Source organism: Sturnira hondurensis, unplaced genomic scaffold (genome assembly GCF_014824575.4).
Source record: "Sturnira hondurensis isolate 20B ecotype Veracruz unplaced genomic scaffold, ASM1482457v3 Scaffold0014384, whole genome shotgun sequence".
Taxonomy (NCBI): domain Eukaryota; kingdom Metazoa; phylum Chordata; class Mammalia; order Chiroptera; family Phyllostomidae; genus Sturnira; species Sturnira hondurensis.
Genome location: NW_028087015.1, coordinates 8,998,710 through 9,026,119, shown reverse-complemented (window position 1 = coordinate 9,026,119; position 27,410 = coordinate 8,998,710). Strand labels below are relative to the sequence as shown.

The 27,410-nt window shown below is 50.0% G+C and overlaps 1 protein-coding gene across 1 annotated transcript in view; it reads left to right on the top strand.

Moving 5' to 3' along the window:
* Nucleotides 1–545: 545 nt before the first annotated feature.
* Nucleotides 546–27,410, top strand: part of SLC6A3 (solute carrier family 6 member 3) — a 37,572-nt gene continuing 10,707 nt past the window's right edge. The window contains exons 1-10 of the mRNA XM_037062955.1: nt 546–606; nt 2,475–2,808; nt 4,155–4,286; nt 10,446–10,677; nt 18,677–18,815; nt 19,905–20,039; nt 21,737–21,840; nt 23,392–23,516; nt 25,728–25,840; nt 27,017–27,145. Of these exons, the coding sequence (XP_036918850.1) occupies nt 2,523–2,808; nt 4,155–4,286; nt 10,446–10,677; nt 18,677–18,815; nt 19,905–20,039; nt 21,737–21,840; nt 23,392–23,516; nt 25,728–25,840; nt 27,017–27,145 (1,395 nt within the window). The 5' untranslated portion in view covers nt 546–606; nt 2,475–2,522. The remainder of the gene's footprint in view (nt 607–2,474; nt 2,809–4,154; nt 4,287–10,445; nt 10,678–18,676; nt 18,816–19,904; nt 20,040–21,736; nt 21,841–23,391; nt 23,517–25,727; nt 25,841–27,016; nt 27,146–27,410) is intronic.

Below are 27,410 nucleotides of genomic sequence, written 5' to 3'. Positions count from 1 at the left end.
GCGTGGGTCTCGCAGCAGCTGCGGGGGTGGGGACGGAAGAGGGAGGACACAATCTTGGCCAGGCTCAGCCGGGTAGGTTTCCTGCTCCCTCCCACCTGCGGGTGCCTCTCCTACGCGGCGATAGGTGGGCGGCAGTCGGTGAGAGGCAGGGATCCCCCGCAAGCAGAAGTAGGTGCGCAGGGCAGCTCCAGGGGGATGCAGGCGAATGTGGGAGGGAGACCTAGACTGGCCCCGCAGGAAAACGGGTCATCCCAATTCTGCCACGCCTGGGACCCACAAGTGTTCCGGCTCCCGAGCATCGGAGGCTCCCGGACGCGCAAGACCTGGGGCTGAGTGTTCTACCGGCCCTGGCCACCGGCTTCTGCCCTCCGTCTGGGTCCCGGGTGGCGGGTGCAGGGCGCGGCGGGCCTCGTCCCCCGCCCCCCTTGGGCGGCGCAGAAGCGGAGCAAGATGGGCTTGCGCCCCCGACGGCGCCGGGGCGGGGCGGGCCAGGCGACGTGATAAGAGTCGGGAAGCTGAGACCGCCCACCGCAGCGGAACCCAGCCGGAGCTTTCGCGGGCGCTAGGCGTAGGACCCCAGAGCGGAGCCGAGGCTGGGGAAGGCAGGTAAGGCCGGGGCATTCCGTGGGCAACTTCCTGCACAGGCAGGCGTCCCGTACAGCTTCGGGGCTTGCCGTTCGCGCCGTGGATCCCGAAGGCTGCAGCCGAGGAGCACAGAGCTGGGACTCGTGCGGAGGTATCGCGTTCCTCGGACGACAAGGTCTCCAAAAGTCGTTCACAGCCCGGGGTGCACAGTGCTCCCCGACAGACAGTGTCATTGGAAACCTTAAGGCGATCAGTGGCTGAGAGATGTGTGCACCATGGGTGATACAGGGTTGATGCGCGCCCCCGTGGCCCCTGGCCCGGGCCCCACAGGGGGAGCGCCGGTCCTGCGGCCGCGCCAGGCTCCAGGGGTTGTACGAAGGGGCGGCTTCCCTGAGGCGCCAGCATTGGGGCGCACAGCTGTTGTGACTGATTCCTGCTTGTTGAACCAAACGCGATGCAGGGTGAAGGGGCCCTGGGCAGAGCCGCCCCCCGCCCATCCCATCCGGGTGGCTTTCTCAGCCAGTGCTCCCGGGAGCAGGGTTTCATCTCTGATTCCGAAGGTGAGAGTGGGCACGCGGAGCTGCGGGCTCTGTGCTTCCGGGACAAACGGGACAGAGGAGCAATCCGCCGCTGACGGGCCGGCTGTTTTTCTAGGAGACCGCATTTTGCTTTCTTTACCCAAACCTGGCCTCTGGGGCCACTGCTCCAGGAGTGTGTCAGCTCACCCCAAATGCTGGGCAAGGGTTTCCCGGCAGGTGGCCAGAGGGGACTGCAACGGCCCTTGTCAGAACAAAAAAGCTGGAATTTGCTGCCTCTGCATCTCCACCCCGTCTGGCGGCACCCTATGGCAGGCCGGTCTCGCCTGCTCCCCGGAGCACGCAGCCCCTCGGCTTGTTTTTCCTACTTCTCAGGAAGGTGCAGTTGGGTCACCGGAGGTGAAGGGGCCACCCAGAGTTGGTGCATAAAATAACTTAAGTTGTGAGTTTTCATTCAAACTTGGACACAGTGGAAAATTTGCCCACTAAGCTGTCATCCTGTTACGCTTCTTCTTCAACCTCTATGTGTGTGTGTGTGTGCGCGCGAGCGTGTATGCACGAGTACCTGTGCACAAACCCGTGTGTGAGCTGTTGGAACAATGTTGGGGAGTCAAATGCTGGAAGTCAAATTTGAAACTGCTCTTGGACCCGAGGGCCCGGCTTGCTCCTGGCCTTTATTGTGGAATTTCTTCTGCTCCCCCTGAGGACACTGCCCAGGGTTTATGGCAGTGATCTCGAAATGAGCTCCCTGGCACAGGTGGGAAGTATAGGAGCTGGTGGTCCCTCAGGTAAATCCTGACAATGGTCTCACCTGTGCCCACTCTGCCAGGTGATGCTGGTGAGCCACCGGGCCACGGCTGTAGGCGGATCATGTATACATTTCTTGAAGAAATCATTATCATTTTTCTGTAAACTTTTCATTGCTGTGGCTGACTTTGTTCATAGTGGAATGACTAGGTGTGCGCTCTTGTAAAGACCTATTGTCGGGTGCTATTTGAAGACAATAAATTACTCCCTTCTGTGTGGGGTATGGCAGCATTAACCGTTTGCATTATTGTTAAAAGCAAAATTAGAGATTACACCATCACTGCACTTTCATTGGACTAGAAAGGAGAGCCAGGGGAAGGGTGCAAAGCAGACGTCTGTCCAGGGTTTCCACAGTCTCCCGCAGTCTTCAGGAAAAATAACTCGTACATCATCCTCAGTCCTGGCCAAAAATCTTAGCTGTTTGGAATGTATTTGTTCTGCCCCCAAAGAAAGAAATATAAATGCTCTTGCCACTGGGTGCATCTGTAGTTCTGGCTACTAACTCATTGCATTCCTGTGTATGTTTATTTTTCATGTTGGCTGAAGACCAAGAAGGGAAGAAGTGCAGGATCCTAGATTCCCTCCAGGCTGCCCATGAGTAGAAGCAAATGCCCAGTGGGACTGATGCCTTCCGTGGTGGCCCCAGCTAAGGAGCCCAATGCCACGTGCCCAAAGGCGGTGGAACTTGTTTTGGTCAAGGAGCAGAATGGGGTGCAGCTCACGAACTCCACCCTCGTCAACTCCCCACAGACCCCCGTGGAGACCCAGGAACGGGAGACATGGAGCAAGAAGATAGACTTCCTCCTCTCGGTGATTGGCTTCGCCGTGGACCTGGCCAACGTCTGGCGATTTCCTTACCTGTGCTACAAAAACGGCGGGGGTGAGTCCCCACATGCCCTCCCTGTGCACCTCTGCTGGGCTAGAGACAGGGTGATGGAGGCAGGCTTTCGAGAAACGGGCACTCTCGGGCAACATGGCACAGCTTTGTAACTTAGCACCAGCTGGGCACAGATTCCCCACGTGTGTGTCACAGAACATAGAGGGAGAGTTCAGACCACTCTCACCCTGCACCAGGACTTCACGGAGAGCAGGAAGCAGAAGGTAGCGGTTGGAGGCACCGTGGCTCTGTCTTCTGTTTCCGAAGGTGTTTTTCACTTTGGAAAGAAAAGACCCACACAGAATGGTAGCTTTGGCTGACTAGTAACAGTCTTTACAAAGGGGGGCCCTTGAGCAAAGATGCCCTGTGAAGGTGTCCTTACCTACTGTTCCCTGCACTCAGCCAGTCCTGAAACCATGACTGTCTCAGGACTCAGGCAGAGAACTTACATGAGATAAAGGGGGAAATCACCTCAAAAATTAGAGTTGAGAATCCAGGTAAGTTGGAGCTCATGCCCACCCTCCTGGTGCCTCCATCTCCCTGACAGCCTCCCGGAATCACTGGCCACACCACAATATACAGAAGGGGCTGTGTGGGAAGACAGTCCTGAGGAGGGCCTCCCAGCATGCCTGTGGGTAGGTTGGCGTTACTCTGCCCAGATGGAGGGGAGAAGACTGAGGCCTCCGTGGTGCAATAGGAGAGACAATTGTGGGGCCTCCCTGCCCCCCTCCCCATTCCAGGAAGAGAGCCATGGCGAAGCTCCCTCTCATTCAAGGCAGAGCTTTAGCAAGCAGAGCCCTGGGACCCTGAACTTCGTGCTCAGGACAGGGTGCAGCTCCAAGAGGAACAAGGCACTTCCCTGGAGAGACCACAGCCCCTGGTCGAGGCAGGTTTCAAATGCTGGGATCTGGAATTGATGACAGAATCCACGCAGGGTCAGAGGTGGCCCATAGATCCCACAAGAGTCACAACTCAAGAGGGGCAGACATTCCATAGAGGAGCAAGAGGAGGCAAAGGCAGGGGAGGAGCCACAGTGCGGGCTGGGTTGCATCTGCTGTCCTCTTGGAGGCTGACCCCGTAACCTGGGGCTGGGGCATTGGCAGTTCAGTAGGGATGGGCTTACTTTGAAAGCTTTAGAGGGGTTCAGAGCACCGATGACAGTGGGGCTAGGCATGGAGGGAGGAGGCTCACCCAGCCCAGCCTGTGGCTTCCAGCCTGTGGATGGGGGCCAGGCAGGGAGCTTCAGGAGAAACAAGGACAGGGATTGGGGTCAGAGCCAAAACACATGTGGTCAAGGGAGACAGATGAGCCTTTGAGGCCCTCAGTGACCATGTTGTCATGCCCCACAGGTGCCTTCCTGGTCCCCTACCTGCTCTTCATGGTCATTGCGGGGATGCCCCTTTTCTACATGGAGCTGGCCCTTGGGCAGTTCAACAGGGAGGGTGCTGCTGGCGTCTGGAAGATCTGTCCCATACTCAAAGGTAATGTTAGGGACACCTCCTCATACCTCGCGTGGCACAGACCAAGGCTGCAGCTGCAGAGCTGTTGAAGCAAGCCCACCCAAGTCGTGTGCATTCCATCCTGCTTTGCTAGGTGTCCACACACATGAACACACCATCCAAATTTTGGTCCTACTCCAAAGATCTATGATGACCAAGATTTGAGAGTGTATTTCCTTCCTTCCAGATGAAGCCGCCTGTAATTAAATTCATTAGTGGTGTTATTTTGTCCAGTGTTAAAATGATAAAAAAGATAAAACCTCTATCCATCGGTCAGCTACCTATCATCTATTTGTCTATCATCTACATATCTATCCATCGATCTATCTAGCTATCATCTACCTATCTATCTGTCATGTGTGTATCGTCTATCTATCAACCGTCATCTACCAACTATCATCTATCTACCCACCTACTTACTTATCATGTATGTATATCTATCATCCATTAAATGTCAACTGAGCAGAAATAAAATCAGGAGGCTTTGGCTAGAAATAAATGATAAAGATTTATTCAAGGGTCTTAAGGTTTACATATTAGGAACACGACTAGGTAATACCCAGAGTGTTCCAAAGGAGGAAGAAAAGCTGAGGGTTGTTACAGAAAGTTATACTCTTGAGAAGAATCAGTCCTGCATTCTTAGCTTCTAGATTGGTCCAAGATGGTAACCCTCTAGATGACCAGTGGTCTGGATACTGGATGTTGGGTGGTCTGGACACCTTCCCCCAGTCCTTCAGGGGGCAGTCAGAGTTATTAGGAGGTTTGATGTCTGGGCATTGATTTGAGATGAGAAACTTCAAAGGTTTAAGTTCCCAGGCTACTTAAAACAAGAACAGAATTGTTTCCTCATTCCTCAACTTACTTGACTTTACTAATTTAGTAGTTCAACAATCTACCTACCTATCTATATCTATCAGTTACCGATCTATCTATCAGAACTACCTATTATCTATAGTCTACCTAAATGTCTAGTTACTCACAGCCTTCTAGGCTGCCTCTGAGATGCCACAGCACCATGCAGCAAACACACCTCGTGCTGAGCACAGGTGACCAATCTCCCCAAGGTCACCTAGCTGCATCCTCCTGAGAGCCCCAAGGGGGCACACTGTCTTGTCTCCATCTCGGGGAGGCAGGCACTGAAATAGAGGGCTTGAGTCACTGGCCCTTGTCAGCTTGTTAGGGGCAGGGTGGGATTCAATCCCAGACTTGTCTGACCCCCATTGAGCCAGCAGGAGGCGATGCCTCCAGAGGATTCCATGTTATATTCTCAACAAGACCACAGAAGGTGCATGGTTCAAACATCTGGTTTCACTAAGAAAATGGCTCTTTAAAGCTCAGGCTCTGGATTCTCTCAGAAGTTCTTGACAAGTTGGTGTTTGAAGAGAGCAGAAGCCTCAGGGTGTCTCCAAGGCTGTGGCATGGGGGGTCGGGGCGGGTGTGCTCAGGCAGAAGCTGATACGGCTGTGACACCTCCACACACTGTGTGTTATTCCTGACCAATGGTCTGCTGGGTGAGTCTAGAGATGTTAGCGATTTCCTCTGAGGCTAAGTAACTCATAGAGCCACCCTAAAGTAGAACTACAGAGCAAGATTCAGACACCTCTGGGTTCAGGCACCAGGCGCTCGGTGCTCCTCTGTGCAGTTTGCACACAGGAGTCAAAGCTCAAGAGGAATTGCCTGAGACTCACCTCTGGCTCCATCACTAATTCCCCAGTGGAGAAATATGCAGGTTCCTGAAGACACCAGGCACCTGTTAGTGACAGGTGCAGGTATTGACCTGGACATTTCGGCATCTGTGTGCTGGCACAATGTGGGTGCCATCGAGGGCAGTAAACCCAAGCTAACAGACAAGATACAAATGAGTTAATTGTGTTCTCCCAGGCTCTGCTGGGCAGTGCTAACATGTCACATGGTCATGCACTGCAATGAGCTTTCACTGTGGTCAGTATTTACAGAGCATTAAAGCACCGAGTCGGAAATTAAGCGCATCTATTCTCAAGTAACCATATGGGGAAGCGTTGAGGAAGGATGTCTTCAGCTGTGGTGCGGCCTGTGGTGATGTAAGTTTGCATCTCTGGATTTCCAAGAGGCACATCTTTCCAGTCCGAAGTATGTCTGCCAGAAGTTGTTTTACGTGGCAGGACTCTGTGCCCCCACCTCCCACCAGGGAGTCTAACCCTGAGTCAAAGTAAATCTGCCTCTTTCCTGAGCACCCCACAGCAGGGTGAGGGACTGCAGAAGAGGAAATGAGTGGTGGCCCCATGGGGCTGGAGGCCAGCAGGTGAACGCAGATTTCCAGCTGTTTCCTGCCACACAAAGAGTTTTCTACAGCAAAGCTACCAAAGTGAGTTGTTATGTTGCAGCTCATAAAATGTCAAATGCTTTCCAAGGATTTCAATGCCACTTAGTCCAAATGAACTGGAACCAGTACAGGAAATATGACTGTCAGCACCCCATTCTACAGAAGCTCAGACCACAGATAGTGCCACATCTCAGCAATACCAGAACCTGGCGGAGAATCAGCAGATGTCACGCACTTCCATAACTGACTCTGAGTCCCAGCCTCATAGTCACATTCTGGCAGCTCACATCAGCTTTTGTCCAGTTTTGGAAACTTTACCATGTGGAAGGCTGAGCCGAGGCCGCGTGAGGCCACAGTAAGAAGCACTGTGTGACTCCACAGGCAGAACCTTAGTGGGAGCCTGGTCACTCACCTCATAACCCGGGATCAAGGGAATCGCAAACTGCAGAAGGTCAGCTATCGAATAGTCTGTGCGGTTAACACAGGGCTGTGCTCGTCAAGGATATAAGTGAATCAGCACAAGAACACTAGACTTCCCTGTTTATAGAAGAGACCCTTGAATTGTTTAATGCCCCCTAGATGCGACCCCCAACAGATGCTTTTCCACTTGTTCAGGCTCTATCTTATCTATATGACCCCCATTTGACAGGAGGTGGTCATCTCTGCTTAAATTGGGTGAGGCAAATGATGCTTTTCTGGGTACCCTGAAAAACATGCCTTCTTTTTCCTTCATCTTTAAAAAAAATCAATTAACAAAATTGCCTGTATTTTCATGTGTCATTCATCACATATGGGTAACACATGGTAAATAACATCAGTTGAAATGCCCCAAATAATCATTGTAGAGCTAAAAGGTTACCTAGTCTTTCAGAGGACGATCAGTACATCCAGGACCTGTGAAAGCTTTCATTTGTGTCTGGAGCTGAGCTCTCGAATAGCCCGCTTCCCCCGCCTTCCCTCCCTCACCTGGGACCTGCTCCCTGCACGTGATCGGCACGGAGCTGCACCCAGGGAAATCAGATGGTAAATCCACAGAGAGGATGAGCTGCTTCCGCGGCTGTGCCTCATCCTCAGTTCCCTGTATTATCTGTCCAGAGTCCCTCAGGGTGGGAGTGCGGCTCGAGAGGCTGCAGGTGACTCTCGGCACCCCAATGTGTCATCCCAGCATCCTGGAGGGAGGAGTCTCAGAACTACCCTACTCTCCCCATTTCCCCTCTGTCCCCCTCTCTGTCATATGAGCACACATGCACATGCACACACTTGCACACACACACACCAAGTAGATAATAAAGACACCCAAACTGACAGAGGAGGAATTCTCTCCAGTTTACTGGGGGAGAAAAACCTGCTAGCGAGTCTCAAGAAGTGGAAAGCTGCTCTACCAGGGAGCCTTTTCTCCAGCTGGTATTCTTGGAATTAGTATTTGCTTATGAGACTCTCATCGAAGCCAGCTTTTGCGAACACTTTGGAGTGAGCTGGCTTTGGGGGATGGCAGAGAAAGGTAACTATCATGCTCTCTCAAGACCTAAGGAGAGAGGTTGTCTGGCTAATTGCTAAAGACACCCTCATTTTACATATGCTCTAGAAACACTGCCAACCTATTGAATATAGAACAATTTGTGATGTTTTTGTGGTCAGTAATATTTTAGGGTGATGTAGCAAACTCTTCGTCTTTCTGGAAAAAAATTTAAGGTGGCTTCAAATACAACAGAATGCACTCAAGGTTAATATAAAAATACTAAGAAAAGGAGAAATTTAAGAAAATGGACAGAAAGAACTGTGATTGAAGTTCACACTTAGCCCTGAGCTTCCTGGGAGTCACACAGTAGAGGAACGCATTTTCATTGGAGGTAAGAGAGGAAACTGAACCCGCCGCCTCTTTAGCAGAGACAGTTTCTCGTGGCAAGAAATGATGAAAAAAGGGTATCCACTGTGGCTTCGTTCAGACGATGTGATGCTGTAATGAGCAATGATCAACAAAATGTGAATTTCATGTGGCCGGGTCTTAAGTGGCCCTGGAGAGGAACTTGGTGAAAGCCAGGGTGGTGAGAGGCTGCACTTCAGTGCCCTGGGCCTGTGGCTCTCCAAGGCTCTGCTGTCCTGGAGGACAGAACTTGTGGTGAGCCAGCAGACAGCTGACACCAGCAACCACCTTCCCAGGGAGTCGTTTCCATCACTTCAGCATTTTTGGCACCTGGACAGCAACCCAAGAGGCATGGTGCTCTCAGGTGAGGCTGAGCTCCAGTGCTAGGGTGCTGTGTCACTGACGGGGCAAGCCCACGTGCTCCTGTGGTGACCTTTTCACTCTGTTGTGAAGGCCGAGAAACCCGGCCTGCCCAGATGAAGAGCTGCCCACACAGTGGTGGGTGCAGGACCAAAAGCAAAGTCACCTCTTCCTTCAGATCCTGGATCTCAATCTGCTCTAGTGTTTAAGCAGAGCTCCTTTGAGTTCCCCAATTTCAAACTGAGGATTTGATATGCAATGTTTTAACCTTAAATGAATCTCAAGCCAAACATCCACAGCAGCCCCACTGCCAGGAAAAACCTGCTGTGATGTGATTCATGACAAAGTGGCTTCCTGAGCACGTGGCTTCCCCAACCAACAGGAGGAAGCCTTCTAACCACCAGGCCCGTCTGCCCACCCGTCAGGCCGACACAACTCCGAAAGCTGCTCGCCATTCTCTTATGCCTCATAACCGATCCCAAATTCCAGATTCTGTGATCCTGGAAAGGATGCTCTGAAAGGCTCTGGTGGCCCTAGGAGACCCTGGGTAGTCGTGTATGCCCCTGGCAGGCCCTAGGTAGTTATGCATGGTCCTGGGTGGACTTGGGTAGCCCTAGGTAGCTATGAAAGAACCTTGATGACTCTGTTTGCCCTGAGTTGTCTTGAGTAGCTCTGAGTAGCCACGAATGACTCTGGGTCTCTCTGGGTGGCCCTGAATTAGCCATGGTGGGCCCAGATGATCTTGGATGCCATTTGTGGTCCTAGATGAGCCTGGGAAGCTGTGGGTGGCTATGGAGGACCTTGGTTGTTCCTTAGTGATTATTGGTCACTGTGGATGGCTCTAGGTGTCCCTGGATGGCTCTGGAATCACTGAGTATTCCTGGGTGACCCTGAATGGCCTTTGATGACCCTATTGTCATGGATGGCCCTGAATGTTTCTGGGTGACCCTGAATGGTTTGGAATGGCATTTGTTGACATTTGGTGATGTTTTGTATCTCTGAGTGTCCCTAGACAGCCCAGGGTGGCCATGGGTGGCCATGGATGACAGTGGGTGTTTCTGATGGTTTTGCATGGACTGGTGGTGCTGAGTAAGTCTGGGTATGATTGCCCAGGGTGCCCCAGAGTGAGTGGTTCTAGATGACCTTGGGTGAGCCTGGATGATCCTGTTTGATCTTGAGTGGCTGTGGGTAGCCATGAATGGCTCTTGGTTAGCCTGTATGTCTGTGAGTGACCTGGTTCTACCACAGTGGCCCTAGATGATCCTGTATGTTCCTGGATGACTCTGTATGGCCCTGGCCTTATCGGGGTGGTCCAGGATACCCCCCAATGACACTAGATGATCTTTCAGGTCTTGAATGCCCCTCAGAGATATTATGAATTCCTCTGTGTGAATAGCGATGACCGTAGATGGTTTGGGAAGGGGGAAGCCCCTCTCTGTGATCACAGCATAAAATCTAGCAACTGCCCTTTCACTTCTCTTCCCCTGCGTGTTTAAAGATGTTGCCTGGTATTTGAATGGTGGAAAACAGCTGATGGAGGGTGGCAGTGCCTTTTGTAAGGGAAGGTGGGAGGGGGCGTTCTGTTGATGGTGGCTCTGTGCTCTCACTGCCCTAGGTGTGGGTTTCACAGTCATTCTGATCTCACTCTACGTTGGCTTCTTCTACAATGTCATCATTGCCTGGGCACTGCATTACTTCTTTTCCTCCTTCACCATGGAGCTGCCCTGGATCCACTGCAACAACACCTGGAACAGCCCCAACTGCACAGATGCCCACTCCAGCAATGCCAGCGATGCCTTGAGCCTCAACGACAGCTTCAGGACCACGCCCGCCGCTGAGTATTTTGAGTAAGTGGGGGGTCCGCCCCTCAGGGTTCAATGACTCTTCACTTGCTGTGTCTTCCTTAGGAAGGGAAGGACACAGAGCTGAGCACTCTGTTGCAGTTCAGGGGTCACTACCCACCCTTGCTGCCTTAAAAGGGTGTGAGAGGACCCTATCCTTGTCGTGCACTCACGTTTTCTTCCCTTGGAGTCTTCTGGGACAACACTAGCATGAGTCCTCAGCAGAGATGGAAGGCTGAGTAGGCCCCTGGCTTCTCTGCCCTGCTCCCTGTTTGAGGTGGGAGGGGGCCGGCTGGAAGTATCACACACACTGTGTAAGAAAGGCACTGAGGCCTGGGCCCTGGGGGCTGCAGTGTCACCTCCAGTCACCTCCAGAGTGGGCTGGGCCCCAGGTTCTCATTCATCGGCCCTTCCTCCACAAGTAGGCCAGGTCCAGCTTTCTCCAGGAAAGACACCTTCCTGGGCAGGCTAAACTGCAGCCTCACTAAACAGACCAGGTCTGCAGGTGCATTGACTGTGTACTTCTCACGATATGCTCTTTTCCTCTTACAATGCTGGTCTTTTCATGGGTCTCTCCTCAGTCCCCATGTGCAGCAGACCTCCATGTGTCCCACTCCTCACCCCGCTTTGCCCAGCCTGGCCTTCTGCATTGCACACTGAGTGTCCCCCACCACCTGCAGGCCTATCCCTCTTCTCAAATGTATTCTCTGAATCCTTTCTGACACAGAGCCAGCTCTTGGATTCCCCTCCTCCCTCATGGCATGAGGCAGGGTTCGGAAGGCCTGCATGGACTGCTAGAGGGGTTAGGTGTTTTCTTAGAGCATCATTAGGAAAACTGTGGTTTGGGCATAGGAGTTGTGTGATGGGCTGATTTTAGGAAAGACACCCTCTTGGGTGGTTTGGGATTTGACATAGTGAAAGGTGTCTGAGGAGACTCTTTTTCCCATAGTGGGAAAGAGAGGCGACTGCCAAGAACACCGTCCCCAATCCAGGAGGAGGGTGACTCCAAGCCTGGGAGGCTGAGGACTTTGTTCTCATGGAACTCACAGGAAGGGTGCACTGGTTTCAGAGAATCAGGCTGGAATCTGCCCCATTAAATTTGTCTGGAAGATGTGGGGATGGGCATATCCTGGGGAAATGGAGACACAGGTAGGGTTACCTGAGTATGTGCATAGGACTCAGTGAGACAAGCAACCAAGAAATTATAGAATTGTCTAAATACAGGAAAGTCAAGCATTCAATAAAGTAATTTTGTCTGTTCTTGGGCGGGGAGGGGAACAGTACTTCATTACTTCATTTCCCAAATGTCGTAATATCTCATAAGACGCTGAGACCAGGGGTACATGTGCTTTGGCCCATGTGGCCCCACTCTTGGGGCTAGTGTGTAACACAGAGAAGGGGCAGGGGACCTCTGCATGCAAAGTAGCCATGCAGAGGTGGTTGTGGCGAGAGCCTAGGCATGTCCTAGTCAAGTCCTACCACACATGAGGACATTCAAAGGCAGCTCGTGATGGAGATGGGTTTAATTTGTCATTTTGCCAACAAAACGGTGGCTCAGTGGTCCAGCTAGCATGCCTTTTACAATTTCAAGATCGATCTCAGTGCAACTTAGAACATCTGCAGCGCTTGCTACGATGTTGAAAGGTGCCGAGTGACACCGTTTTAGAACTGCTTATCTTTTGTTGGGCAGTTGTGGAAAGAGTTCATTTATCTAAGTGATTTTCAGATAAGAAAATTAGAGGGGAAAAAACTGGTTACTCTAGTGATTTATGACTAAGAATTCTAGAGGGAAAGAATATATGTGATACGTGACTTTTAAAAATCAGACTAGTGAAATCTATTTGAAAATCTACAGCCTAGGGGGTAGGGGGACTGGGTTAAAAAGGTGAAAGAAAACAAAAAAACCTCATAGAGAACATTATTGTGATTATCAGAGAGAAAGGGAGTGGGGGGCAGAAGGGGGATAAATGGTGATGGAAGGAAACTTGACTTGGGGTGGTGAACACACAATACAATATACGGATGATGTGTTATAGAATTATACCCCGGAAACCTATTTAGTTTTATTAACCAGTGTCACCTCAATGATTCCATTACAAACAAACAAACAAATAAATGAAGTGCAAGTGAAAATCTCCAGTCTTGGAGAGAGACATTAAGACAGAAGGTGCCCAGGCCCCCACTTCATAAAGGGCAGGTTAGCATGAGCAGACGCTGCGCCATCGCTGGAGGTGATGGTGGGACAAGAGTGAATCATTTGAAGGTTTACAACAGTCAGGGATTAGTGATGATACTCAGGCCCTGGTGCTCCTCCCCAGAGTGGCAACTGGATTTCCCTGAGTCAGGTCCTTGTGACCATGTCAGGGCCTGCAGGTCAGGGTGTTTTCCAGAATTTAAACCCACTCTATAAAGTGCACTGTAGTAAAAAGAATTGCATGTTCCTGCAGGCACATATAATTACAGGGCTCACCATGAAGTGCCAGGCCAAGATACTGCCATTGTAAATTAGTAAAGCTCTAAGTCTTACATTGTGGGCACATGTAGCTCTGTCACTAATCATCATGGGACTCCAGTCCCCTGAGCAATATATAAAGTTATGAACTATTGTGCATCTGACAACTGGAATGTTAGCAGGGTAGATCTGAAAGGTCTTCACCATGCATTTTAACTCCAGGTCCTCAGAGTATAGTAACTCTCAGGCTTGATGAGATGGCTAATCACTGGTCAATGAGAAGCACTCATGCCTTCCTGGGCTGAGCAGTGCAGGCTCAGAATGACTTTTCATGGTCCACAGACTCTGTGCAGAACTCTCCCCAGCAGGTGAGAGTCCTGTAGGAGTTGATGTGTCCCCCAGGCCCGAGGGTTCCAGAAGCCTTTCTGCTGCAGCTTCCTCTTCAGACAAGTGAAAAGAAGCAGTCACGGTGGTGATGACTCCACCCATGTGATGGCTCAGCCTGGGGACTAGGTAGTGAAAAATCGCTGGCCCATGAAGTTTTCTTTATTTTCATCCTTCTTACCTAAGAGAAAGAAACCCTTTAGTAGTCACCCCCAACTTGCCCATTTAATGGGGTCCCCATTTCTCACCCAGAACCTCTTTCCTCGTTAGTCCCTGTGCTTGCTAACCCCCCATCTGCAGTCCCTAGTGGGTGTGCATAAGAAAATGCTATAGGCTCAGAGCAGAAACCAGAAGTTCATGGCTGTGATCCCAGAATCATGAAACAATGCAGTGAACACACTTGACAAATATGAAATCTGAGCTAGGAGAGGGCTCTAGAAACCCCAAAAATAAGCCCATGCAACTCCCACCAATTTAAAGTGTCCCTCAGTCCCGTAAATACTCATCAATACCATCTTCACCTACTTTCTAATATAAATTAGAAGGCTACAAATTCAGAGCTATAAATTTGCCTCTAAGAGACTGTTCTTGCTGCCTCCTATAAAGTTTCATATATTGTATTTTCACTTTTATTCAGTTCAAAGTATTCCTTGATCTGCCTTGTGATTTCTCCTTTGACTCATGAGATATTTTTGGAGTTTCGTTGTTTAACTTTGAAACCTTTGGAGATTTTCTAGATATGTTTGTGGTATTGACTTCTAATTTAATTCTGATTTGGTGAGTTAACATACTTGTACAACCTCATTATTTAAAAATATACAGTGAATTGTTTTATGGCTTAGTGTATGGTTGAAACTGGTAAGTGTTCCACAGGCACCTAAAAAGAATATGTGTCCTGCCCTGATTGGTATGGCTCAATTGCTTGTGCATCATCCCACAAAGTGAAAGGTCATCAGTTCAATTCCCAGTTAGGACACATGCCTGGGTTGATTCAGTTCCCTATCAGGGCATGTATGAAAGGCAACCTATCAATGTTTCTCTCTCCTGTTGATATTTCTCCCCTTTTTCTCTTTCCCTTCCCCTTTCTCTAAAAATAAATAAATAAAATCTTTAAAAAAGAGAGAATGTCCTACTGTTGCTGGGCTGAGAGTTGTGTGTCAGCCACGTCTTGTTAGTTCCTGGGGCTTTGCCGGTCTCCTTACTCATTCTCTGTCTACTTGTTCTATTGTTAGTGAGAAAGGATGTTGAATCTTAACCACGATTGTATTTATGCCTACTTCTCTTCCCAGCTCTATTAGACTTTGCTTCATTTGTGTATTTCGACTGTCATGAAATGCATGTATATTTACGAATATCAACTCTTTTAACTGACCATGTCTTTATTATGAAATGTCCCTCTGGGTAATAATTCCCATTCCAAAGTTGACTTTGTCTAATAGTATGTATGATCACCCCAGCTTTCCTACGAGTGGTGTTTTCTACTTACGCATTCAACATTTCATGGGGTCTCCTACCCTTATGTACAGCAAGCTTCCATTTCATCTGAAGAATTTCATTGAACATTTTTTATAGGGCAGACATGCAGGCAATGAACTCTCTCAGCTTTCTTTTCCACCTTTGTCCTTTTAACCTATATGTGTCAGATTTAAAATGGGTTTAAATGCTGTAGACAGCATAGGGATGGTTCTTGCTTTTTTATTCAGTATCTCATCTGAGATTAAAAAGCTTTTAATTCAGTCTCTGTCTTTTCTTTAGTTTCCAATCAGTAATTATGAGTATGGTTGTGTTTAGGAGTTTCATCTAGATATTTCTTCCTCTCCCATCTCTTCTTTGTTTCTCGTTTCCTGTGTTTATTCCTTCTTTCAAATCAATTTCAGGTTTTCATTTTATCTACACTGTTGGCTAATAAGCTATAGCTCTTGGTTTTAATTTTTAGTGGATATTACAGAGTTTACGGTATATACGTTTAGCACACCATAGACTACCTTCAAATAACATTACACCACTTCACATATAATGTGAGAGCCATTCACACTATATCTCCATTTCCCCTCATATCCTTTATGGAATCATTGTCATAAATTTTGTTTCTACTATGTTATAAACCCCACAATACATGTTACTGTTTTTTATCTAAACAGTAAATTACATTTTTGAATGAACCTCAAACAGAAAAAAACACCTTTCTGTTTACCTATTCAGCCATCATTTTGGGTGCTCTCCTACCTTAATGTAGAGGTAGGTCTCCATTTCACCTGAAGAACCCCTTTGAGTACTTCCTGTAGTGCAGAGCTGCAACCAATGAATTTTCTCAGCTTTTGTTTTTCTGAAAATAATTTTGCTTTTTTTGGGGGGGGGGATTTTTTCCTATGGTGGTAAACTATCCATAACAGACAATTTGCTATTACTACCGATTTTAAGTTTACAATTCAGTGGCATTAAGTAATGTCACATTGTTGTACAGCCTTCACCTCCATCATCCCCAGAACTTTCCATCTTCCCATACTGAACCTTTGTCCCCATTACCCACCAACTCCCCATTCTCTCCCCAACCCTGGCACCCACCATCTACTTTCTGTCTCTGCATTTGACACCTCTAGATACCTCATATCAGAGGAATCGTACGCCATTGTCCTTTGTGTATGGTTTATTTCACTTAGTATAATGTCTTCAAGGTTCATTCATGCTGTAGTATGTCAGAGTTCCCTTCCTTGTTTAATGCTGAATAATATTCCATTGTGTGGATGGGCCATATTTGGTTTGTCAATGGACACTTGGGTTGCTTCTACCTTTTGGCTATTGGAAATAATGCTGCTATGAACAATAGTGTAAAGATATCTGTTTGAGGTCCTGCCTTCAATTTTTTTGGGTGTAGACATAGAAGTAGAATTGCTCAATTATATCAAAATTCTGTTTAATATTTTAAGAAACTACCATACTGTTTTCCACAACACGTGCACCATTTTGCATTCTCACCAAAAATACGTACAAGTTCCAATTTGTCTACATTCTTGACAGTGCTAGTTTTTCTGTTTTGTTTTTTTTTCTTGTTTTGATAATAGCCATTCTAATGACTATGCAGTGGTATCTCATTGTGGTTTTGATTTGCATTGCTCTAATGATTAGTGACATTGAGCATGAATTAATGAGTTTATTTGTCATCTATACGCCTTCTTTGGAGAAATATGTACTCAAGTCATTTGCTCACTGTTGAATTGAGTTGTTTGGAGGGGTTTTTTTGGTTATTGTTCACTTTTAAGAGCTCTTTATATATTCTGGATATGAATTCCTTACCAGATGTGTGATTTGCAAATATTTTCTCCCATTCTGTGGATTGTCTTTTTACTCAGTTGATAGTGCACCTTGATGCACAGAAGTTTTCCATTTTGATGAAGTCAGTTATCTATCTTCTCTTTTATTGTTTACGCTTTTGGTGTCATATGAAAAAGTCCATAGCCAAAAAGGAAAAAAAAAAAAAACAGAACAAAATTCAACTAAGCTCATAGACGTAGAGAACTGATTGGTGATTGCCAGAGATAAGGGGCTGGAGGGTTAGAAAAACCGGGTGAACTGGTTTTTTGTTTGTTTAAATAAATTGAATATTTTAATTAAAAATCCATTGCTTAAATCCAAGGTCTTGAAGATTTATGCCTGTGTGCTCTTCCAATAGTTTCATAATTTCAGCTCTCACATTTTATCTTTTTACCTGTTTGAGTGGAGTTTTGTACTGGTGTGAGGGAGCTATGGATCGATTTTCTCCTGGCTGTAGGTCACATTTTCTTGCTTCTTGTTATGTCTATAAACTTTTATATCGGGTGCTGGACTTGGTGATTTTTACATTTGTGTTATTTACATTTTGCGATCTTCTTTTCCCGTGTGTGGGATTTGCTCTGATAGGGAGTTAATTTGCTCTGATAGGGAGTACAGTTTTCTCCTTCTGCACCTTGTCAAAATGCTTCTGGGGCAGCCTTTGTTTCAGGAATGTTTATCTCCTCTACTGAAGTGGCCCTTCCAGAGTCCACTGAACTCTCCATGTGATTAGCAAGCCCCCTGCCCTGACTGGTGGGAGCTCAGTGGTCCTTGATCCTGTGTGAGCCCTGAAATCTACAGAGTCTCACCCTGTGGCTGAGTCCATTGGCCCCGGCGGAGAGCCTTTCCAGCACCTTAGACTTTGTCACTGTATCCTTCACACAGCAAGACCCTATGCTGTGCTCCAGACCCCTGTCTGCCGTTGGGAAGGTGCCTCCAGAGGGGAAGTGAGGTCTTGCAGGGCTCACCTCATCTCTTCCCTTCTCCCAGGAGTCTCGGCCCTGTGCCAGTCCCACATCTGCAAACGCTCATTTGGTGTGCTTTGTCCAGCTTTCTAATTAGTATGGTGTCAGTCTCTCGTGGCCAGAATAGAGGCTCTTCGCCCCCTTGCCATGGCAGCCAGCTCCCCTCCCCCAGAAGAGCACGGGTTCAGAGTCAGGCTGTCTGGGTCCAGATTCCAGCTCTGCTACTGGCTGATTTTGGGTTGGAGATCATTCTTACCCTCGGTTCCTGGGTTTCTTATCTGTAAAAGGGTGGGACAGCTGCAGTGGGCACCCAACGTGCAGTGCAGGTAAAGCCTAGGGCATGACTGGCACACCCGAAATGCTCCGTTATCCAGGTTCAAGAACCATGACAACAAATGAACCTGAAGAAGGAATGCAGCAGGAAGTGAAAGTGGTACAGCCTGCTAAGGCTGGTAACATCCCAGGCCATCACTATTTGGTCCTCCAGGCTACTTACATTCCAGAAATGTCTGCATTTCAGCCCCAAACCACCTTACCCAGACATACTTCCATCATCCCACCATGTGCCTGCTCTTAGGAAGCACCTACCCTTCCCTGTGCCCTGCAGCATCCTGGTATGACTAGTGTGGCTGTCCTACACAACACTGGTACCTGCTGGCTCTTCTCCCCAGCTGACAGCATCTGCAGTGCCCTGTCTTCTGAAGTGTCCGTGGGTTTCACACAACTTCAAACAAGAGGAATTTTGTGTCTTGGGGGAGGAAACTGACCAGCGCAGACGGGGTGCTAATTCTCAAAGCAACTTGAAATGTTTAAGGTGCACACCAGCATGTGCAGTGTCCTAGAAGCAGCTTTATGAGTAAGACCCCAAGGAGAAATGTGCACTTTCCCCCTCCAGGCGTGGCGTGCTGCACCTCCACGAGAGCCATGGTATCAACGACCTGGGCCCTCCCCGCTGGCAGCTCACATCCTGCCTCGTGCTGGTCATCGTCTTGCTCTACTTCAGCTTGTGGAAGGGAGTGAAGACTTCTGGGAAGGTGAGGCTGCAGCCTCACCAACTGGGATGTAGATACCTGGCCATGGTTGGGGAATGGACAGGGGGGTTGTGTTCGGTTTGGGAAGTAGACAAAGAGGCCATGTTTGGGTTGGGGAGAGGGCAGGTAGCTGTGGTTGGGCTGGGGAGTGGACAGGTAGACCAAGGTTAGGGTGGTGAGTGGACAGAGGTGGCTGTGATTATGTTGGAGAGTGGACAGGTGACCGTGGTTGGGTGGTGAAGTGGACAGGGTTTGTGGTTCGGTTGCAAAGTGGACAGTGACCATGGGTTGGGTTGGGGAGTGAACAGGTGGACTGAGATTGGATTGGGAAGTGCAGAAGTGGCTGTAATTGGGCTGTGGAGTGGACAGTGACCATGGTTAAGCTGTGGAGGAGAGGGGTGGCTATGGTTGGGCTAGGCAGTGGACAGGGGACTATGGTTGGGTTGTGGAGTCAGCACATGACTATGGTTGAGGAATGACATCACAGGGAAAGCACCCACAGCAGAGTGTTTCTACCATTAAGACAAGCACAACATAAATTGGATTTTTGCTGATGAAAATATTTTCGTTGTTATCTGGGTGGTTGTTGGACAACCAAAGTGGTTGTCCACCACATTTTGACCAAAATGTGTTCATCACTTGTAATAACACAGGTAGTGAAGCACCAACACACGGAATCATTTGTTCACAACAGCACTTTTCTTCCCCTCCCTGCAGCCGGGAACCCATCCTTCACACAGAATCCAAGTGCACATTTGCACAATCAGTGAAATGTGCTCACATCTCACACATCAAAAATCCAGCCACTCCTGCTTACTCATACTGTGACAGACCAAATATGGAAGAGGAATGTTCCTTCCCTGCCAAGTTGTTTGTCCTCCTTTAATCCCTGGGAAAGATGCACAGGATTGAAGGCATTTATAGTCTCACTCTAGTGAGCATTTGCTGAGCTGGCGTCCTATGAATGTTTGGGACGTTGAGCTTCCCAATCAGAGGCCACCTCTCTCTTAATATGAACCATCAGGATGACCTCGTGCCCACTCCCTGCCAGCAGGTGGCCTGTGCAGCCTGGTGATGCTTTCCTCTCCCCAGGTTGTGTGGATCACGGCCACCATGCCATACGTGGTCCTTTTCGCCTTGCTTCTACGAGGAATTACTCTTCCCGGAGCCATGGATGGCATCAGAGCATACCTGAGTGTGGACTTCCATCGGCTCTGTGAGGCGTCCGTGAGTATGCCCACTGCTCAAGGTGCTCCAGTCTATGTGGACTGATGGACATGGTGCCAGAGAGGCTCTTTTTTAGGGGGCAGGAGATCCCCAAAGCAGCAGGTCATCTGGAATTTCTCACTCACCCTATAAATCCAGCAGATGCTGACTGCCCTGCTGCATGCGAGGTTCTGCGGGACAGTGTGCACACCTGACCCCACTGGTAGAGTTCACTGTCTGGTATGGGCATAGAGGGCAGCTGAATGGGACACAGAAGGCAGTGGAGGGAGCAGGTCACCTGATGGGTCTCTGTAGGGATAGAGTGAAGGCTGCACTTCCCTCTAGCCACCCTGCCTCCTGGAGGGACGTTCTTGGGTTCCCTGGATAAGCAGCAATGGGGCTGCCCAGTCTGGGCCAGAGAGATTTCCACTTGCCTGGAATGCAGCCCTGAGCTCCAGCTGCTCATCAGCCCAGCAAGGCTGAGACCTGCCAGCATCTCAGGAACCCAGACTGCCTCCTTAGGAAACCAAACCTCATTGGTGGAACACTCCAGGTGCCCAGAGCACAAGAGCGTGTCTAGGTTACATCATATCAAAAACTAAGTCCAGAGCTGGGCTATAGATTTCTTCAGCAAAGGAAGAAATGCTTGGAGACAGCCTTCTGAGGAAAGGAGGCTTGGCCAGGCCATGGGAGAGGGGGTCTCCCAAGAAAGAGAGAGAAGGAGTGGCATTGCAGGGAAACAGCCCAGAAATGGCAGGACCGGTGGCGGGTGGATGTAGGGGTGATGAGAGTGGCGGCTTTAGAAAGGGACTTGTTGCAAATCGAGGTGGACTCGATTGAGGCAGAGGGTGGGGCTCCAACAGCCACCCAGGGGAGCTCAACTAGCTGTGGAGGGCGCATGTGGACAGAGGAGAAAGTTCCAGGCTGGGGGCAAGGGGCCCTTTGGAAGGTGGCTGCCTTATGCTGCTTGGTTGCAATAAGGGGCAGGTGTGGGGCTCATCAGGACTCAGGAAGAAGCAGCCTGGGGGCAGAAATGGAAAGGAGTGGGTGAGCAGGGAGGGCCATCGTGGCTCCAGACCCCCAGGAAGCCCCAGGAGGGAAAGTTGCTGCAGGAGCCATAGGAGGAAGTCTCCTTGAACACGACACCTCAAGACCATAAGGACAGCAGTGAGTGACAGTGGTGTGGCATTGACTAGGAGCCATGCAAAGACAGGAGATGAGGCCATGAGAGCAGACACATGCTCCACGAGTGTGAAGGAAGAGGGAGCTGGACAACCAAAGAGAGAGGAAATGCAGCAGAGGCCCCAGACCCAACTCCAGGCAGCAAGCAGGAGGAAGCCAAATAGATGCTGGCACTAATTCATAATAGATGAACTGTGGTCGAATGGGGAAACGATACTGATATGCCAAGGGAAATTGCAAATAATGCACAAAGATGCGGCCTGCTTTTCTTCCCACTCCTTCAGGCCAGTGACACAGGAAGGTTTATTCTCTGAGACGCGTTCACCTCTGATCAAATTGTTGATGCGGGTTGCTGGTTGATAATGATGTTAAGTTTAAATTCCACTCTGTTCCACAGAGTTAGAGGTCTGTCAGCCGGAGACACCGGCAGGGAGGACAGGGAGCTGAGGCCTCTGTCTTTACACAATTGCCTGTGACAGCTGGTGCTCGCTTCCCGCAATTATCTCTAACAGCCCTCGCCTCCCCTCTGGCTGCAGGTGTGGATCGACGCTGCCACCCAGATATGCTTCTCACTGGGCGTTGGGTTTGGGGTGCTAATCGCCTTCTCCAGTTACAATAAATTCACCAACAACTGCTACAGGTAGGGCATGAGCTCCCGTCCCATCCCCTCCCATAAGAGGATCTGCAAAATCAAGGGGGCGTCGCTGATATAGGGGTGGGGGTGTCATAATATGTCCCTGGTTGAAAGAAGGGAAAGGGAAAAAATAGGCTGTGCATGCAAAACCTTTGAGCCAAATGGCTTTTTAAAAAGATTTTATTTATTCATTTTTAGAGAGAGAGTAAGAGAAGGATAAAGAAAGGGAGAAAAATATCAGTGTGTGGTTGCCTCTTGAGAACCCTGTACTAGGGACCTGGCCTGCAACCCAGGCATGTGCCCTGACTGGGACTCGAACTGGTGACCCTTTGGTTCACACCAAATGGCTTTTTAAGTGGAAATTAAAATGGCGCAGCAACAGGCAAAATGTTGATTCTTGTTTTAAGGGAAGTATTGAAACACATGAAGGTGTGTATCACTTCCCTGTGAGGAAGCTCCTAGGTTCCAGGAGCCACAGATTCCCCCTGAGGCCCCACCCCTGCCACTCACCCTCCCCTGTCCCTCACCTCTGCCTCGCTCCTCCTCCCAAATCCCAGGGTCAGACTTCTCCCCAGACTTCCCCACAGTGAAGCACCTGTACTTTGTCCCCTTGTCTGCACCTGGGAGTCTGGGTGCTGGAGGGTGTCCTGGACCCTATGCAGAGGCACCCAGGCAAACCAGCATCAGGGCAGATGGGAAAGAGGCAGCTCCATGTACCCACCTCGGCTGGGTCTCCTAGGCTATAATGACCTGACTTACCTGTAGCCACATGCTGGACCCAAAATCCTTCTAAAAACAGATACAGAATTTATCTGGGACCTGAGTTCTTTGACCTTTACAGGCTCTTGTTTATATTCTTTCATATCCTGAGGATAAAATGTGGTAAAGATACATAGACAGTGTGCAGAGCAAAATGACCAGACAGACCACTGCCAGGGTCCCACAAAGGGTGAACTCTGGATGGCAGTCCCTGAGAGAGCCCTGCCTGAGGCCACCTGTGCCCCCCAGGCTGGGGCACTCTGTGATGTCCTTCTCCTGGGGTTCCCAGAAGGGCTGACCGACCCCATCCTCCCCTGCTCTTCTCTGGCCCTCAGAGTGGGGCCTCCAGACCAATAGCACCAACTTTCCAGGAGCAGCAGGAAATCATGTCATCCGGGGCCCACCAGACACACCCTGTCAGAGCCTGCATTTGCACAAAGTGCCCCCTCCCTGGCAGCCCCCTCAGCACAGGTGGGGACCCCTGTAGCTCTCTGTTCTGTCCACCCAGAGCCCCAGCGTTGCTGGTGGGAACTTTCTTGCCTTCAGCTCTGCGCCTTCTGTCCTAGGAACCTTTCAGCCCCAGGCAAACATGATGGTTAGTCACCCGAGGGACATGCCCAGAGCCCAGAGCCTATAGCCAGGATGGCCCATCCCCACCGGCAGGGCAGCTGGAGGATGGGCTCTGTGGCCTCAGGAGGGACTGTCCGTGCACATTGAGAACCAGGCATAGTCAATTGAGGATGATAACTGGAAACTAAAGGGGCTCCAGTGCTGGGATGGGGTGTCTTGTCCTCACAGAGATGCCATCATCACCACCTCAGTCAACTCGCTGACGAGCTTCTCCTCTGGTTTCGTGGTCTTCTCCTTCTTGGGGTACATGGCCCAGAAACACAATGTGCCCATCGGGGATGTGGCCAAGGATGGTGAGTCCCCCAGGGGCAGGCTGGGACCCCCACACCTCCACCCAGTCTAGGTCAGTTCTCAAAAAGTGTTTTCCTGCAAAATGAGAGGGAGATGCACCGGCCTTGGTACCATAGGAGTTGCTGACCTAAATGATCACCGGGCAGGGAAAGCTGGGAGGCTGGGCACAGACGTGGGTGCTGAGGGGAAACTCTGATTGCTGCAGCCCCCTGGGCTCTCGGGGGTCTGCTTAGTTCTAATTCATGTTAGAAACCATGACATAGGCAGCCTTGAATCAGGTCAGTACAGGCTCCAGGTCTTTTGAGATTGCTGCACCCCACCCCTGCCTTCAGAACTGTTCTGCAGGTGAGCGGTGAGGGGTCTCTCTGCGTTTGCCCCGAGTATAAAGGATTCCCCCTTCTCCTGATGGCTGGGAAGTCCCCTCTTCAGCTGGGGCTGTTCCTTAGACTGAGAAAAGCCCTGTGAGTGCCACTGACCAAGCTTCTTGGGTCATTTTACTCTTGACTCAGTGATCTTTCAGGGAGGAGGAAGCAGAGGACCTACCTCACCTGTGCCCTGAGGTCTCGGCTGGGCAGCCTCACCATCCCATCCAGTTCCTGGAGAGTTGAACATTAAGCCCCCACTTTGAAAGCAGGATGTAAAGACTCCCAGATTAAAAGGACCCCTCTGAAATTGCAGAGAAAGCAGGGGGCTGGAATGAAACCTCCCCATGTTTGCAAGTCCATATTCTATCCTCTAGGAAAAAAGTTTAATAAAGGCGGGAGAATGGGAGGGAGGATAATGCAAATAAGTACAGAGCAGTGAAATTTACTCACTTGCATTTATGCACCTTCACCGTTCTTTTTGCCCTTTATTATGATAAATAGCAATAACTTGCAAAAATCTCTATTAACCCCTGAAAATAAAGCTGAATGTTTTCTATGTATTTGCATGACAAGAAAAGTAAATGTCATTTAGGGCTCTAATTCTCAAAAAAACAGTGTGAAATGTTAACTCAGGTACATAAATGCAAGGTGAGGGTGTTGACATTAGTTCATCCAAGCTGACGGATATGTTTCTGGGTTCCTGGATTTGTGGCTTTTAGACTCAAAGAGCCACTCCCTGGCCCTGCATTGGAAAAAGTGCCCCTAACAGGGGTCTTTGGCAATCAGAGAGCCCAGCCCAACCCCAGGGCCCATAGAGCCTCTGGGAGCTTGGCCCATCTCCAGCCTTTGTCTCACCCTCTAGAAGGACCGTAAGTGCCCCGTTCCCGGCTGGTGCCAACACAGGCCAACCGAGGACTGGGAGAATCAGAAAAGCTATAGGTGCCCCTGTAAGCAGAGGCTCAGTGGACAGTGCTGGCCAGCTAAGTGTGAGTGTGTTCTAAAGTTGACCGTGAAAATGGTCAGTTGCCAACTTCCTGTGGGAATATTTTTTACTTTGAATCATCCAAGGCCAAGCTGCATGTCATCTTAGGTGGGTCCTGCTGTTCCCATCCCCTTCTCTGTCCAAGCCCACAGTGTTCATTCACCGCTACCCAGACCGCACCTGCTGGGGCTGAGGAGCAGGTGTGGTTGCCCACAGCGCCTGTCCTGACCCAGCAATACCAGTCCCAGAATGCTGTATGAGGGGCTGATCCAAGGAGTGCTGGTGTGTTCACAGGAGCACACCCCTTCCTGGAAACACACCGCACAGCATTCGTGAATGTGATCTCTGTAGTCAGTCTGTGGTTTTAAAGAGCACATTTAGAATACTTCACAGCACAGAAAATGTTTACTGCATATCGCTCATGAACCACAGTGAGTGCAGGTGTGTGAGCATGTGTATGTGTGTACGTCTGCAACCTGCACAGGAAGGCCAGCCCCAGGGGGTCACTGCATGCTCAGGGACACAGGCAGGCAGGACCCCATAGCTCCTCCCTCTCCTCCCCCAGAGCCCCCACAGCCAGGGGACAGGAGCGATTTGGAGCGCAGCAGGGCCACCAGGGGTGGTGGGACAAGTGCATCAGTCTCCCCTTGGTTTTGGGTTTCCATTCTCTAGAGTCCAGATCCAGGTGTTTGCCAAGTTCACAGGAGGAAGGACAGGAGAGGTGGTGATGGGAAAGATTTCTGTGCTACTAAATCTGAAGGCACTTGAAAGGGGCTGAGCTGGCCTTTCAGGGGCGGGGAAGGAGGTGTAGACATAAAGTGACATGTGAGGTGACACTCGGTGGCAACCAGAGGTTCTGCTTTCAGGACCAGGGCTGATTTTCATCATCTACCCTGAGGCGCTCGCCACGCTCCCGCTGTCCTCGGCCTGGGCTGTGGTTTTCTTCATCATGCTGCTCACCCTGGGGATCGACAGCGCTGTGAGTGACATCAGTATTTTCTGTGCCCAGGACTCCGCCCATGACAGCCAGGCTCATCTGCAGCCTCAGATGCTCCCTGGGGGTCCCCTAAAGCTTCTGTTCTCACACAGAGCCCCACATGGGTGGCAGGGAGGGGGGGCCATGATTATTTGAGCCCTTTCCTGGGATAGGGTGTTTGGACCAACTTACCCCTTCTTTTTGCATTTGGGGGCACCAGTGCACCCTCTGCCTGAGCCCCCATGGACCCTAAAAACTCACAATGCAAGAGGGCTGCGCAGGAAAATAGGTGATGTGACTACACACTTAAAGCAGGTTCATCATGACTCATCACTTTTTGTGACCCCTAAGCCTCCAGGAGGGATGGCTGCATTTGCAGGGTAGGGCAACAGCAGTCTCCAGCCACAGGCCAGGCCTGCCCACTTACCATCTTATATGTGTCTCTTCATATGTGTGTGCGTGTGTATGTGTATGATGTATGCTACAGGGTAGACATTAGGCCCTTGTCCATCCCTGGGACTCCTAGATTCCCTCAGTCTCCATCCCCACTGCCTGCTCATGACCAACAGCTGAGACCTCAAGGTCCTCGTGACTGGCCTGTTCACCTGAGCTTTCTACAAAGCACAGAGACCTTCCCCGTGAGAATGGGTCACACTCCATAGCTCTCCATCCTCCTCTCCCACCAGTCTAGTCACTAGCCCCTCAGGGTGGACCACACCCTTGGACAGCATGTCTGGTGGGGATGCAGTCATGACAGCATTTCCTGGGGAGGTGGTCTCAGCAGAGTGGGACAACCAGGGTCCCCAAGGAGTCAGGGCGATGTGAACAACACTGCATCATGATAGTCAGAGTCAGGAAGGGTTTGTGTGTTAGCCATGCAGCACCTCTCTCCCCACGCCAGGACTTCCTAGTGGCTGGAAAGCCACCGCCAGTGGATAAGGTATCCATCCCCAGTGGATAAGGTATCCATCCCCAGTCTTCTCTTCCCAATGGTTGTGCCAGGAAAGAAGCCCACACAAGAGCTGTCTTGTCCTTAAGGCATTCTGCACCCTGGACACCATGCAGTTCCCACTCCGTGTCCATTTTCCAGGAGAACATCCACTGAATTACATGTAAATCGCACCAGGATGTGGTGCCAAGTGACCCCCCAGCACATCCCCTGCTCTGTGTTGGCTGCAGATGGGCGGGATGGAGTCGGTGATCACCGGGCTCATTGATGAGTTCCAGCTTCTGCACAGGCACCGGGAGCTCTTCACTCTCTTCATCGTCCTGGCCACCTTCCTCCTCTCCCTCTTCTGCGTCACCAATGTACGTACAGACTCAGGTTCACCTGATGGTGTCTCGTTAGCCCTTGGCACTGGGTGGCAAGGCTGGTGCTGTCAGGCCAGACAGAGCCACAGTTTTTCTAAGAGCTGAATCTCCACAAAAAAAAACAACCCTCGACTTATATTCAGGTAGCCGTGGTAACCCTCAGGATAGCCGTGGTCACATGTATGGTAGCTGTGGTCACATGCATGGTACCTCTGGTCGCATGGAGTAGCTACGGCACAAGTGGAACTTGGTCTAGTGTTAC